The sequence below is a fragment of the Typopeltis vanoorti genome, chromosome 16 (genome assembly GCF_054136105.1).
Source record: "Typopeltis vanoorti isolate ZY-2024b chromosome 16, IOZ_Tvanoo_1.0, whole genome shotgun sequence".
Taxonomy (NCBI): Eukaryota; Metazoa; Arthropoda; class Arachnida; order Uropygi; family Thelyphonidae; genus Typopeltis; species Typopeltis vanoorti.
In genome coordinates this window covers 68565754-68581110 of record NC_143564.1, presented here as the reverse complement: position 1 = coordinate 68581110, position 15357 = coordinate 68565754, and the positions used below count along the sequence as shown (strand labels likewise).

The window sequence follows — 15357 nt, the reverse complement described above, 5'->3', positions numbered from 1 at the left end:
TTAATATCTTAGTCTTCTCTGGACTCTCTTGAATATATACTCATAACTGTAAAATCAAGATGACCAAATCTGTGCATAATGATTCAATTCTGATCAAGACTTTAGACCATGGAACCATAACCTCTTTATTTTTACATGTTAAAGTCCTCCACATCATTGCCATAATCTAGTGTGATGACTTCGCAACTTGTGAAATGTCATCCCTGAACTTCAGATCCTTATCCACCTTCTTTCTTCTTCTTTTAACCCTTTTTATAGCCACTTCTGGCTATAGGTGTCTCCCAATTCTCTCCATCTGTTTCTATCCTGAGCTTATTGGTGCCAAAGAGTTACAATTTTTTCTTATATAATCTGACCATCAGATCATTCAGGTCTTCCAGCCGATCTTTTACCTTCATATGACCACCACTACCAAATCTCTTTTTCAACCTTGTTTAAAATTTTCCAACCAAGTGTATACTTTGCATCCCATTGTTGCTTACCAAATTTCAGAACACATACAACCAGTCAAATCTGCCCAACATCATTAATATAAAATTACAACAATGATCTCAAAAACAGACCCTGCAACACACCACTAGTGGATTTCTTTTTTTTTTTTTTTGAGGTTATCACATTCCATACACAACTTGCTGATACTTATCTCATAGCCAGTCACCTATCAAACTCACTAATCTAGTATCCAATCCCACTGTTCCAATTTAGTTACCATTATAGTACATAAGTAAATTAATAAATGACCTCCCTTTAACAAACCCATGCTGGCAATGCCGGCTGTTATCAACACTTCTGTATCCCAGCTCTCACCAACCTTTCCAATACACTTTAACTACAACTCTAGATATACAGATTGGCCTATAATTTGTAGCCTCAGCATTTTCACCACCTAGTGTATAGTCTTCTGCCAACCAATCTCTGTCCAGCCTGTTTTTCTATTTCATCTGTCCATCTTGATTTTGGGCATCCTTGTCTTCCCTTTCTGGTAAAAGCATCCAAATGAAGATGGGCAGGCCATCTCCATTTGGATGCTTTTACAATTTCTATTGCATCCAAAACTTTTGTCTGTTATACCTTTCCTTCCTCTTTTTATCCATTAGTGTTATTCCTAGGATGTTTCTCTCCATTCTTCTTTGCATTACCAGTATTTGTTTCTCCATTTGTTTAGTTATTATTAACATCTGACTTCCATGGAGTCAGAGGGAGGTACACACTATCGCACACAATGCTCATGCAACCATGCTTTAAACTGATTCAATGTGTCTACATTCACAACACACACACACACACACACACACACACACACACACACACACACACACACACACACACACACACACACACACACACACACACACACACACACACACACACACACACAGGCAATGCATTCCACTCACCAGCCACACTTCATGCAAAGAACCTTCTCCTCACTCCTCTGCTCACACCCTCCTTATACAGTTTCCAGCAATGGCTTCTTGTTCTACCACCTCCTCTACTCCCATTCTATGAAATATCTCTTCCATGTCAACCTGATAACAACCCTTCATTAGTTTATATATCTCAATCATATCCCTGCCCCCTCTTCCTCCTATTCATGAGGCTCTGCAAAAACATTTACCACCTTTGTGAATCTTCTCTGCCCTTTCCAACATATCCTCATCATATGAAAACCCAGCAACCAAATCTGTGCACAATAATCCATATGAGGCCTAATCAAGGCTTTATACAATGGCATCATAACCTCTCTATTACCATTATCTGATGTGACATTTTCACAACTTGTGCAAGGTTGCCCAAGTTTCTGAGCCACAGGTGAGCACTGGTAATAAGTATTGGCTGAATACTTTATGTTAAAGGCAGATGGGTAAGTTATTTTTCAGGATGTAGTTCAATTTCCTAAATGAATACCAAGCTAACTGTATTCTTCTTTTAATTTCGCTCTGTAATCCATTTTCAATGTTAAAAAGTTTATATTAGGTGACATATCGAAATCACTTATGTTATTAAAGCTTTCAATATTACATACCTCAACTTTGCTAACAATCACCTTCAATTGTTAAATGCAGACAGCTAATGCATAAATTGAGTCTTTGAACTCCCTGGAGGTATCATGTAATAATAATAAAGTCATTCACATTTATTTGACCTCACTGACTTCACGTTTATTCATTAGTATGATTTATTTTCCTTGAAACTGTTTTTTAGTGTTTGGACAACTTTATTATCTATTTATATATCTTTTGATGTTTATTTAGCTCTGATGAAGCCACCAGTTTTTTGTAGGTGCATGAAACTAGTAGATGCAAGTTTTAAATTTTAACAACTAATTAAATTTCCTTCTTATTATTGCACACATTCTTTAGTTGTAAAACATTTTCTATTAAAAACTTTGTAAGTGAAGCATCTTCATGGCTAGGTTACGAAAAAATGTCACTTTTTTTTTTCTTTTTCTTTTTTTTTTTTTTTGCTACTCCCCAACTTATAAGAGGTTGCAAAACCTACAGTACAACAGTGTGGTGTGGGGACTAGGCATCTGAAGAGCAATTGACATTACCTCACAGCAGATACTAAGTCAAATGCTCTCTATATAAAAGCAACGTAGTTTTAAAGATATTTCATGTCCAAAATGTTATGTTTGGGTAAAAAAACAAGAATATGATTTCTAATCCAGAATAATAGAGAATCTAACTTGACACTAAATGATATGATAAGCAGCATGGCCTAGCATCATGTGATTTATTACAAAGACATTAGGAAGAATACAAAAGAAAATAGCAAAACAAACTGATGATTGTTATGCATAGCATGCATTGACCACTAGAATTTCATAACTGTGTAGATAAAAGAATTATTAGAGTTGAAAAGAAACAATATTCAACATGAAACATTCTATAATTTTTACATAATATGGAAACAAAGAAATACAAAGCTGATAAGAAGACCAAACAGGGCAGTAGTTTCACACTGGACAGTGAAATTCATCTCCCACTTATAGACCATTACAAACATCTATGCCCATGTTGAGATTCAAACTCAGATCCTATTATACCTGTTCTCCAACCAACAGGCTGTAAACTTGAATCCCACCTTGGGCATGAATGTTTGTAATTGTCCTTAAGTGGAAGATGAATTTTTCTGCCCTATGTATCCAATACACAGTTCTGCCAGCCAGCCAACCAGGCCAGCAGAATTGTCTATTGGAAATCTTCCTTTACTACACCCATCCATCATCACATTATCCATTGCAGAAAATAGATATAATCAAAACTCTTCTGAAACGAACTCACTCCATCCATTCTACTAAATCTCTACAATTAAAAGAACTAAGCCAAATAAAATCACTATAATTGCTAATGGGTATGGCTAGGCTTCTGCTCAAAGAATCCTACACAAATATTATCCCTCAATTAGACTGCAATTAATGTTTTACAGGGTTGTCATTTCCTATTCTGATTGAACATCAGAACAAATAGACACAAGTTTAATGTATGCACTACTTTCAAACTATTCTGGAAACTGTCTGCTTTTCTAACTTCTACTAAAGATAAATTACATATAATAAATTTAGTTTAATCCTTTATCCAAATGTAAGCAAACAAATTTGCGCCTGAAAATATCTTCAGGACTGAGGTAAGGTAGTACAACACTCCGAGCATAGGTGGACCAAGCTCTCATCACTCCTTTTATCAGTATCTCCCATAATGCAAAGCACACCTCCTTGCAGACATGCATACTGCTATGCATTAAGGGAAGGGCCACTACCCAGATTGCCTGGTGTTGTACTACCTTACCCCCAGTCCTGAAGATATTTCCAGGGGCACAAATTTGCTTGCTTACACTTGGATAAAGGATTAAACTAAATTTATTATATATAGTCTAACCAAATGAAAAATAAACTTCCAACATCTTTCTCTAAATTCAGAATAATTCAATAATAAGGTGGTACACACCTGTTGGCAACTCCTACTGGTAAATATGACCTATCCTATCACGCTTCTCCTTAGTATCTCCATGTTTGGGTCTGCCTCCCACTGACGAGACCTCGAAAAAGGTTGAAACCGGTCTAGGTAGTGGCCCTTCCCTTAATGCATAGCGTCCGCAAGGAGATGTGCTTTGCATTATGGGAGATACTGAGACAAGGAGTGATGAGAGCTTTGTCCACCTTTGCTCGGAGTTGCCTGGTGTTGTACTACCATACCTCAGTCCTGAAGATATTTTCAGGTGCAAATTAGTTTGCTTACACTTGGATAAAGGATTAAACTAAATTTATTATATATAGTCTAACCAAGTGAAAAATAAACTTCCAAAGATAAATTACATCTCCTGTTCTCACACTGTATGCATCAGATGTGCTTTGTTCCTATAGACTATTATTTCAGATAGACAGGCAATATGCTGAGAATCCAGGTAACATCAAGATTACATCAATCTGACTTTTCATGCTCAGCTACTCCATAGTAGATTTAAATCACTATATCATGCCCATCATACAAAATGAAACCTGTGATTCCTACAAATTTGATGGAGTGAGTCAACTGTGAATGGGACTTGAGTAATAAATGACTGTCACATGACAAATGTCAGTAATCAATGCTGTTTTACCATTTCTGTTTTTAAAATTCCCCCCAACAATGTCCTTGTAACAAGGGTGAGATACAGGAGACATTTATTAAAAAAAAAAAAAAAAAACATCAATTTACTTATTTATTTTATTAAAATTATATTATACATTATTTACTTATATAAAATGTCCAGGATGCATGTGCATGTTTCCTTTAAAGTTCAAAAAACAATAACACTATGAAAACCATAACAAACATAGTTACATTACAGAAAAGAATAAATAAATGAATTGCAAAGTCTGAAAAATACCTACTTAATAATATTTTCATATTCTTTATCTTTGCCTTTAGAATCCTTCCAACGACGATACATTACTGAGGCATCAACATTAGCAGGTGAAAAAGTATTAGGCTCATTCAAAAGTGAGATGACACTTAATAAGATTGTCCTGAGATAAAAGGAATTGCATATTTTTATTGAAAAATTCAAAGCATTAATGGAACAAGCTGAAAAGATTTTATCCTATAAAAATTTGCATAGATGGGTATGCAAAATGGGTATGTGTCCTGTGCATATGAATGTTTTTCTGATGATGACCTCAATGTAGAAGTCAAAAAATTGAGTGTTATTTTCTTAATGGTAAGTAAAGTAATTACTCCAACACAAGTGTCTTCATAAATTCTACACAATGGACAGCTCTACTTCCTTTTCTCCATTTCTTTCTTGTACTGAATGTGTGATGTATTTCACTGTTGTTACATCTTCAGTTTTTCAAAAACACTTATTCTTTCTAACAGAAACTAAATTACCAGTTTATAAACTTCATACTAACATTACTTTTCTCAATTATTATTACCACCCCAAGACCTCTTGGAGTCAAAGACTCATCTGGGATGAGTCATTATACATCGCTTTGACTCTTAAACTTATAATAGCATTTGTATATACGTTCATTCTAACATTCTTGCTGGAGACTATCCAACTAAAAACTCTATCATCCTTATCTTTGGCTAAAAATCTCTTGACTTCATTCTATCAAATTCATTTGTCTCCATGCTCACCTAATGGTGCTAATCATTCTGAACTTTATTTTTATTTTTTAAATTTACTCTTTCTTTAACTCTGACTTTCCTAACATATCTAAAATGATTCTGAAAAGATCAAATGCAGAAAACTTGCATCCTGTCAGAATGAAAATATTACCTTCCGGTCATCCCTTGCACAAACTATTGGTTGTAACTTTTGTTCAATCTAAATCCAACTCTTCTTCTCCGATGAGATCATCAGACAGACAGAGAGAGAGAGAGAGAGCAATAGGGAAACCCATAGAGAAAGCCAATTTTCTTGTTTGGTTAACCTACAATACACAGCATGCAATGTCTTCTTTGATTTTCAGTAGAGAAATGTTAGGTTTGTTCCACTGAATATTACTGTCCATTCCATTCTTCTTCCAATAATATTTACTACTAGTATATAACCTACAACTTGAAAATTAGTCCATATACTACTACATTTCTCACTTTAGAATCTATTAAAATAATGAAGAAATCCAGTGTTTATATACAACCTTCAATCAGTAAACAATTATTATTATGACAATAACATTATTTCAAATAGCTGACACAACTAAGGCCATGGGGATAAGCATATTGCATGAATGGTTTAGTATATTTGGGATTTTCCAGCACAAGGACAGCAAAGGTCATACTACACCATTACAAATGGTTAAAACAGCATATGTGTAATAAGTAATAAACTGATAAATAAATATGTGGAAAGGCTTAAGTGTTCATAGGATATGTTATTATTTTGGTATATAAATGACAACACAGAAAGATAAGAAAATAATATTTATTAACTTATTTGCTGATATTTCACTAGCATTATTAATAAATATTTTCTTGTCTTTCTATGTTGTCATCTATACCATTAAAAATAAATAACATGATAAATAATATCTCATGTACAACAAGACAGTAAAAAAAATTACAGGATAATAACTATTAAATACTTAAATAACATCTAGTATACAAGAAAATTATTTTAATAAAATGAATCTATATATAGTCTATAAATACAATCTATATATGTGTATATATATTCTATAAATACAATCTCTCTCTATATATATATATAGTTTATACACAATTATAAATGTTACTCCTCTGTTACAGTTTAAAAATGAAATGCACACTGGAAGAATCACATAAAATTGGAATGTGTATAGGACACAGGATTATAAAAAGCATTAAAATAGTGCTTGTGCTCATTGACAAAATGAGAGGGTATAGTCAATTAGAGTGGGTATATATGATGGATAAATCATGATAAGATATCATGATTTCTGGGAAAAGACAGCTGCAAACTCCAGCAGAAACAATAATTTTGAACCATCTGTACTGATGGCCATGACTTCTGTTCTGTGATAGCTTGAAAGAACTGCTGGTCTGGTAGACAGCCAAGGAGAGGAATGTTTAGCAGATCTGCACAAAGAAAAGCTGCATAGGGGTGGTACATAGGTATGCCATAACAGAATGGAATTTAGTGGCATCTGTGCAGCATTTATCCTCATATTGTCCATGTAATATCGTTACTTACAGTTGAAGGAAGTCATTTAGTTATCAAGTTAATATTACAAAAAAAGTGACTTAAAACTAAACCTTGCAGGCCTCCATACTCTTGGGTGTAGGGTCAGGAAAGATTGGCTCCCACTCTGGCACAAGTTTTTCAGTATCCCAAATCTTTGTGTCATGTGCTTTTTCCATGTCAAAGAAAACAGTGTTTGTGTTTTAGGAAGGCATCTCTAATAATGGATGCTTCAGTCAGACTAGACGATCAGTTGTTAAATTTTTATGGAAGTCAGAATGTGTCTGGAAAAAACACTATCTCTCTGAAAACCATAAAAGATGAGGATTAATTATTTTTTCCAGATTCTGCACAGTAAGCTAATCAGAGCAACTAGAAAAATAGTCTGATGGGATTTCGGGATCCTTACCTGGCTTTGAAAATCATCATAATCAAATTCCGGATATGCACCATCGGGGGGGGGGAGAGGATATTAGGATAATACTAAATGAAAAGTAACATCATTATTGAATCCCTATCAACAATTCATCCAAATCTTTCCTAATATTATATTTCTCTCTTCTCTTAATACTTCTTACTGGATCAATCAACTAGTTCTTGTTCTTTTTCCCGCTGTTCTGGCAAAGACCATCCTGTTTACATGACTAAACAACCTGAGATTAGCTGTGCTACCATATTCCTGAATTCTAACAATATGACGTTCTTTCCTAATATCTTCATTTTTAATATGATACCACCACTGATGTCGTCTGTTCACTCCCCTAATCTTTCCTAGAACTCTCTATTATTAGATAACAAAATTAGCGTTGGTAATTCTGTTGTCTAATTCCATATTTAATTTGCCATCATCACTAAAAATTGTGCCATATAGCTGAAATGCTTTACTTGTTCTATAGGTTTTTCATTTAGAATTCAGTTGATTTCAACTTTGGCCTATTTTCAATGTCTCTCTGTCTGTTTATTTTTTCATACCAAATTAATTACAGCAATTATTCAGTTTAGTAAGAAAATCTTGCATACTTGTACTGGATTTATTTAGCAGTATAACATCATCTGATGTTAAACTGCTAAAGTAAAGAGCTGAGATTAACATCTCCAAATTTAATATCAGTTTTAATACCAATTTGACTGCCATTAGAGGGCTACACGGTGTGCAGTGTTTGTAGAGAGCTCCTGAAAAGATAAGTGTTATTTTGAGTAAAAATTGGCAATATTGCTTGAATCTTATGTAGTATTTTTTATTTTTGGTAACTTGTGTCTGTGTGATTTTTGGTGTGTTTTATTTAATTAGTATTTTGATAAGATACGATAGATAACATGCACATGGTGCTGATGAAAAGAAAAACAATGGCGTCCAAATCGCCATCTTTGTTTAAAAATTTGAATGTAAGGAAGTTTGTTCAGTGTAACGTCTGCGAGATGTATGCTTTGCGGTAAGTATTTGGAGTTTGGTTTGATAAAGATAGTGGAGTGAATGTGTGCTGAAAGTGTAAAGAAAGTGAGGATTTGAAGTGTGTCTCAGGTCGCCAGATTGATGTCGATGCTGAAAGTCAGAATGTAGAAAATAGTGATATGATAGGAATTTGCGATGTAGTACCAGATAGCTTTAAGAGTAGTGTTAAAAGTGAGGGTGAAGGTTTAACGGATAAAAAAAAAATGAAGAGTTAGTTTCAATGAGTGAGATCGCATGGTTGCACGGAGTGATGCACAGGGCGAAGCGACTGCTTGAGCGTTTGCAAAATTGTTTACAGACCACATCAGCCAATGAAAGGCAAATGTATGATAAGAAAAATAAGAGTATGATTGGGAGTGTAAGAAAAATGAGTGTTGTACTCATTTTTCTTATGAGTACAACATAAGAAAAATGAGTTGTATGGTGTTGTACGGTGATTCTTTAGTAAGAGGTGTAATAGATGAGAGTTTGTTAAAATCTTACTTACCAGGTGCGAAAATTAAGGATATAAGTGAGTCTATAAGAGCACAAAAGCAGAGGGTAAAAAAAAATGATAGTAGTGGCAGGAACAAATGATTTAAAAGGTGATAAATTTGCTATGAGAGAGGACCTGAAGGAATTACTAGAGGTAGCAAAAGAAAAGAGTGAGATAGTTAAGATAGTGAGTCTGTTGCCATGGTATGACAGAGAAGAGTTGAGGAGGGCCATAACTGCAAATGACTCTATGTGCAGGTTATGCAAGAGGAGTGGTGTGGAGTTTGTGGATGTGTGGAGTGAGTTTGATTGGCGAAAGGAATTATATAAGATGGATGGTTTGCATCTGAATGGATTTGGTGTGCAGAGACTGGAAAAAATGTTGTTGAATGAAGTGGATGTGCAGAATCAGGGAAACTAGTTATTAAAGGGGGGGGGAGTGGATATGCAGACTTTAGAGGGGCAGTTGAGTTTATGAATGTGTATAATATGCCTGAACAAGTACGAAGGACAACAAATCAGAATGGGATAGTTAGTATAAGGCATCAGAATAGGGGTGGGACTAACGGGTTTCTGCATTTAACGTATACTAATGCCAGTAGTATTAGGAACAAAAAGGAAGAATTTTTGGCCTTGGTTGGCTCTTCCAGGCCACAGGTTATTGGCATTAGTGAAACATGGCTGACAGAAGATGATATAGCTAGTGGGATAGAATATGAGTGGTATAATGTTTAGGAGGGACAGAGAGAATAAAATGGGGGGAGGAGTGTTATTGATGATAGCTGATGAACTGCAGCCAAGGAGAATAGAAGTAGAACTGCAGGATAGAAAAGAGCACATTTGGGGCTATTTGGTGTGACACTGTGACTAGCAGAACAAAATATACAGTTGGGTGCTGCTATAGACCAGGTGATGGAATAGATGGTGAAGATAGTATGCATAAGCAAATAGAAGAAATGAGTGAAAGGAGGGTAATTATTATGGGGGATTTCAACTATGGTAACATTGATTGGAAGGAGGAAAGGACACATGGGAGGAAGGAATTGGATTTTATGCAGTTATTAAGGGATAACTATCTGCACAGCATGTAATGGAAAATACTAGGGGTAAGAGAGTGCTTGACCTAGTAATTGCATCTGAGAATTTGGCTGTAACGAATATGACCATGTTGCCACCAATTGGTGAGAGTGATCATAGGGTCTTGACCTGGGAGGTGGCTAAATGTGTGGAATTTTCAATTAAGACAGGATACAAGTGGAATTACCGGGCTGGTAAGTATGACAAGCTTAGGAGATTGCTTGGTCCAGTGCCATGGCATGTAAAACTGCAAGGGCTGAATGCTGATAGTGCATGGGACACCTCCCATGCACTATCAGCATTCAGTTAAGGAGTATTTGCAGGAGGCAATGGCTGACTGTATACCTAGAGTCCGAATAGTCAATCAAGTAGGGGTTAAATGGATGAATAACACCATTAAGCTTAACCTGCAAAAAAAGAAACAACTGTGGAGGGAATGTGAGGAGAAAGGTGATCTGCAGGCACATGAACAGTATAAAGCGCAGGCCAGAAGGGTAATGAGTGTGGTAAGAAATGCAAAAGCAGACTATGAAAGAAAATCCCAAACAGTTTTTTCGATATGTTGCAAGTAAAAGAAAAATGTATACCGCAGAATGATTTTAAAGAATGCAGATGGTAGGGAGGTAACCGAATCAGTTGATATAGTGGAATTACTGAGCGAGCACTTTGCAAGAGTATATCATCCAGGTGTGATATTGCAGGAATGAAGGAACCAACAGCTTATACGGGAATTGTGGTGAATAGTCTATTACAAAACCTCAATCTGAATACATCTGTGGGATTGGATGGTATACCAGCTCATGTCGTACGTGAAGAGGCAAAAGAATTGTCAGTGCCCTTGACTATTTTGTTTAATTTGAGTCTCGGGTCTGGGTTAGTCCCACAAGGGGTGGAAAGAGGGGAAAATAGTTCCACTGCATAAAGGAGGTTCCAAAACTGCTGTTGAAAATTACTGACAGATTAGCATATCAGGAGTCATTGTCAAGGTCTTGGAGAAGTAGTAAGAGGAAAATACAGAAATGGATAGATAAAAATGGGATACTGTATGGTGGACAGCATGGTTTTGTGAAGGGTGGATCATGACTCAGTAACTTGCTCACGTTTGATAACACAGTGACGGCTGAACTGGATAAGGGTAATGGGTTTAGTGATTCTGCAGGACCTTATTAAAGCCTTTGACAGGATACTACATAGAATTCTAATCAGTAAACTGCAGCATATGGGGATGTAGGTTTGGTGAGATGGATAGGAGGGTGGTTGATGGAGAGATATCAGAGAGTAGTTTATTCAGGAGTAGAGCTCAAAAGACTGCCTATGACTAGTGGTGTGCGGGGTTCTGTTCTTGGACCACTACTGTTTAATTTGTTCATTAACAATATGGGAAACGATCTGAGAAGAAGGGTTAATTTGTTCGCTGATGATGCTAAGTTGGGTAGGGCAATAGTGAATGCAGAAGATATCAAAATTTTGCAGGATGATTTGGATAGATTGGAGGTCTGGACTAAGGAGAATGGATGTCAATTTAATGTAGCAAATTGTAAGGTTATGCATTTTGGGGTGAAAAGATTAGCAGCAGTATATCACATTGGTGGAACTGTACTCCAGGAGATTGATGAGTCCAGGGACTTGGGAGTGTTGGTGGATAGGGAGTTGAAGTTTAGGGGGGGTACATTGCAAAAGTGGCTAAATCAGCTCATCAAATCACTTGGATGCTGAAGAATACTTTGATGAGCAGAGACAAGCAAGTTATTGTTTCTCTGTATCGAGCCTTGATAAAACCCCACTAGACTATTGTGCCCAGATATGGGTGCAGGATTTCTTCTTGATGGAGAGGATCCAGAGACGAGTGATCAAGATGATAGCAGGTCTATGGAATGAACCTTATGAGAACAGGTTGAAGATTTGTGGGTTGCAGAAATTGATGGATAGGCAGAAAAGAGGTGATATGATTGAGACATTCAAATTAGTGAAGGGTTTCTATAAGATTAATTCAGAAGATATCTTTGAGAATAGGACTGGTGGTGGGAGGACTAGGGGCAATACATGGAAGCTGGACAAGAGTGTGGTTAGCAAGGGTGCTAACCACACTCTTGGTTTTAGAGTTCTGCCAGAGTCTGTTGTGGGTGCCATGACTGTGAATGAGTTCAAGGCGAAGTATGATAGATACTGTGTGAATGTTGAATAGTTGTTCTTGACATGATGTTAGGGCCTCTCTTGATGAGTCTAAGGAATCCTTGGAGTTGCCCGTAATAATAATAATTATTATTATTAATAATAATTATTATTATCAATATTTGACACCTCCTGGGAGTCCAAAGACTCAGTGAGGGAGGGCACCTGCTCTACAACTCTGTCTCCGTCACTCAATTCACCAACTGACCACAACTACACCAACGCCATCTACTGCCGACCGCCACCACCACTAGTGTTTCCACAGACAATCACAAACATCCATGCCCATGGCAAGATTCGAACCTGCAGCCTTTTGGCTGGAGAGCAGATACGCTAACCACTCGGACAGCCTGGCTGGCAAATAATAATAATAATAATTTTTTTTCATAATGTGATCCATACAGATGATGAATAACAGTGAAGATAGTGCACTCTTGTCTCACTCCTGATTTAACACCAAATCATCTTCTTGTACTTCAATTCTAAGTGCTAACTTACAACTCAAATATAGACTTTATATTGCTTGATACAGTGTCCCATTCACACAATATAACTGCAGTGTTTTGAACAGCTTTACTCTTACACAAACTCTTGTTATATTCCCATGATTTCTCATCATGTCTTAATGTGAAAAGATGATCACCTCTATTTGGTACAGATCCCAGCTTTGCCTTTTCTTAATTTGTATAAATCTTACCAGGCACAGTTTTATTTCCCTTTTTATAGACAAGTAGGATGAGACCTTTACTCCAATCAGGAATTCAACCCATTGATCAGGCCATCTAAATTACAGCGTAGCCATTGTAAAACCTTTATACCTCTATATTTGAGCATTTCTGGATGAATATAATCTACTCCAGACGCCTTTCCAGATTTCAGGATTTTATTCCCTGATTGCATTCCTGTTGAGCATTTCCTACCACCACATAATCACTGCTTCTTTCACTTGCAATCTTTCAAAGTAATCTCCAGACAACTAGAATATCTTTATCTTCAGGTTTCATATCATTTCTGATTCCTCTGACAGTATTCTTTTCTCCAATTCTAAGCTTTTTCAATAGCTTCTAGAATATATTGCTACTTTTCTTTAGCCATTTTACATAGTACTTTGCTTTCTTACATTTTTCTTTGTATTCTTCATGATCACAAGCTGATTTACTTGTTGGGAACTTAGAGTATACTTTCTTCTTTTCCTTCACTGCCTCTTTACTTCCTAAGTCAACCACAGAATTCTGATTTTTCTATCCTTGCAGATTATCTCACCAATGCCTCTCTGGCTGAATCAATGTTTTCTACAGGATTTGCCACTGAATTTTCCAACGTTTGGTCCTTGTATTCAAATCTCTTTCATTTATTCTTGAATAATCGAATTGTGTATTTGAGTCTACAGTTTACTTTGGAAATCTGCTGAACTTTGATTGTTTTTAAAACTTTCTTGCACATTCTTCTTCTTTTCAATAAGAAATGCAATAGTCAATGAGACCATTCTTATTTCTTGCAACTTCTCTTCGTGTGAATTTGTGCACATTTTTATGATGGAGCACAATGTTAGTAATTTTATATTGGAATATCATTTTTGGAAAAGCAATGATTATTACCTTTTCTGAGTTACTAGAAGCATGTTCTCGAAGAAAATCATATTCGATCTTGCGTGAGTGCGTGTGTGTGTGTGGGGGGGGAGAAAAAGACATTGCCGATATTTTGGCAAAATCTCCTCAATATGTTTTGGTCAAAAATTGTACATTTTACTGTATTCTAAGATATTGGAAGTGGGTGTGTGGTATAAATGCCTTTGCTTTTCCAGATTCTATCCCAGATATCTTTGGTGATAGTAGATATGTTATTAGATCTGGGAATCTTCTTGGTTCTGACAAAAGATGTATTTTGCTCGGGCATGAACACATTTGAAAGCAACAGGATGTTGCTGTGAGTTATCTACAGAAGATACACAAAACGTTTTTTTTTTTTTCCCTTGGATACCATGCATTCACAGAAACAGAAAACTAACTAGATGTTTTAGATATTGCAGCTTGTATAATACACTCTGTAACACAATTTGCTGCTTCACTAATAGGAAATGAACTGACTGTTACAGAATCATAAAATTTTGTTATGGAAGAGAAGGTGAGCCAGTCAGCTTGCTCTATTTCCTATCTTTATATATATATATATATTTTTCTTTTCATATCTTTGTATTTCTGTATGATTGCCCATACAGAAAAGTGGATATCATCAGAAAGTGATCGCTCCCATATTAAGACAATGGCAGTGAATGTTAAAGCAAGCATGTGGAAGTAGGTGTTGTTTTTTGTCACCAATTATATATTTGGTTTAATCCTTTATCCAAGTGTAAGCAAACCAAGTTTGCACCTGAAGTATTTTCAGGACTGGGGCAACTTGTGGTAAAGGTGGAGTAAGTTCTGATCACTTGCCTTAGTATCTCCCATAATGCAAAGCACATCTCCTTGGTGTATTTTCAGAAGAGAGGCATATTCATTTTTCTTTCTAATATAGTCTAAGCCGAGTTCAAGAAGATTATATAGTTCAGTAATGTAATTGTGCAAAGGCAGGTCAGTCATGTGTTAAGATCCCTTGACACTTTTTTTACAGTTGCCTTCTTACAGTAGGTGTTGATGCTAGTGTTCTGATATACTTCCTCTTCACCTGATATGGAATGTTCTATGCAGATCTTGATTTTTCCAATTTTTTTTTTAATCTTTCCACTTTCAGCATGCTCAGCAGTAGGCTGTGTATTTTCCTGAGCATAATTAGGTCATTTCATTGTTTTGTACCTAGTCTTTGTTCTCAAGTGTTTACTGCTACAATGGGCAAATGGCAGAGCTGCAAGAGAAAGACTAAGAATAACTGTATTTCTGACACTTAAAGAAGCACAAAGAGTTCAGGATATGGCATTTAACAGAGCAGCTGGGGTACCCTGCTTTCCCAGATGTTGGACTTTGGGGATGTTGAATATAAGGACGATATTCCTGGTTGGAACTAGGTGACTATCCCTACATATGAGGATTCTTTTA

At 36.1% G+C, this 15357-nt stretch overlaps 2 protein-coding genes across 2 annotated transcripts in view; one reads left to right on the top strand and one right to left on the bottom strand.

Moving 5' to 3' along the window:
- The window catches only part of Galt (Galactose-1-phosphate uridylyltransferase), a 235823-nt gene extending 230486 nt beyond the window's left edge, over positions 1-5337 (top strand). The window contains exon 10 of the mRNA XM_090406502.1: positions 4914-5337. Coding sequence (XP_090262628.1) covers positions 4914-4955 — 42 coding nt within the window. The 3' untranslated portion in view covers positions 4956-5337. The remainder of the gene's footprint in view (positions 1-4913) is intronic.
- LOC150098106 (ubiquitin-conjugating enzyme E2 R2-like) overlaps positions 1-15357 on the bottom strand; it is a 112603-nt gene that overhangs the window by 15878 nt on the left and 81368 nt on the right. The window contains exon 4 of the mRNA XM_090406504.1: positions 4877-5011. Coding sequence (XP_090262630.1) covers positions 4877-5011 — 135 coding nt within the window. The remainder of the gene's footprint in view (positions 1-4876; positions 5012-15357) is intronic.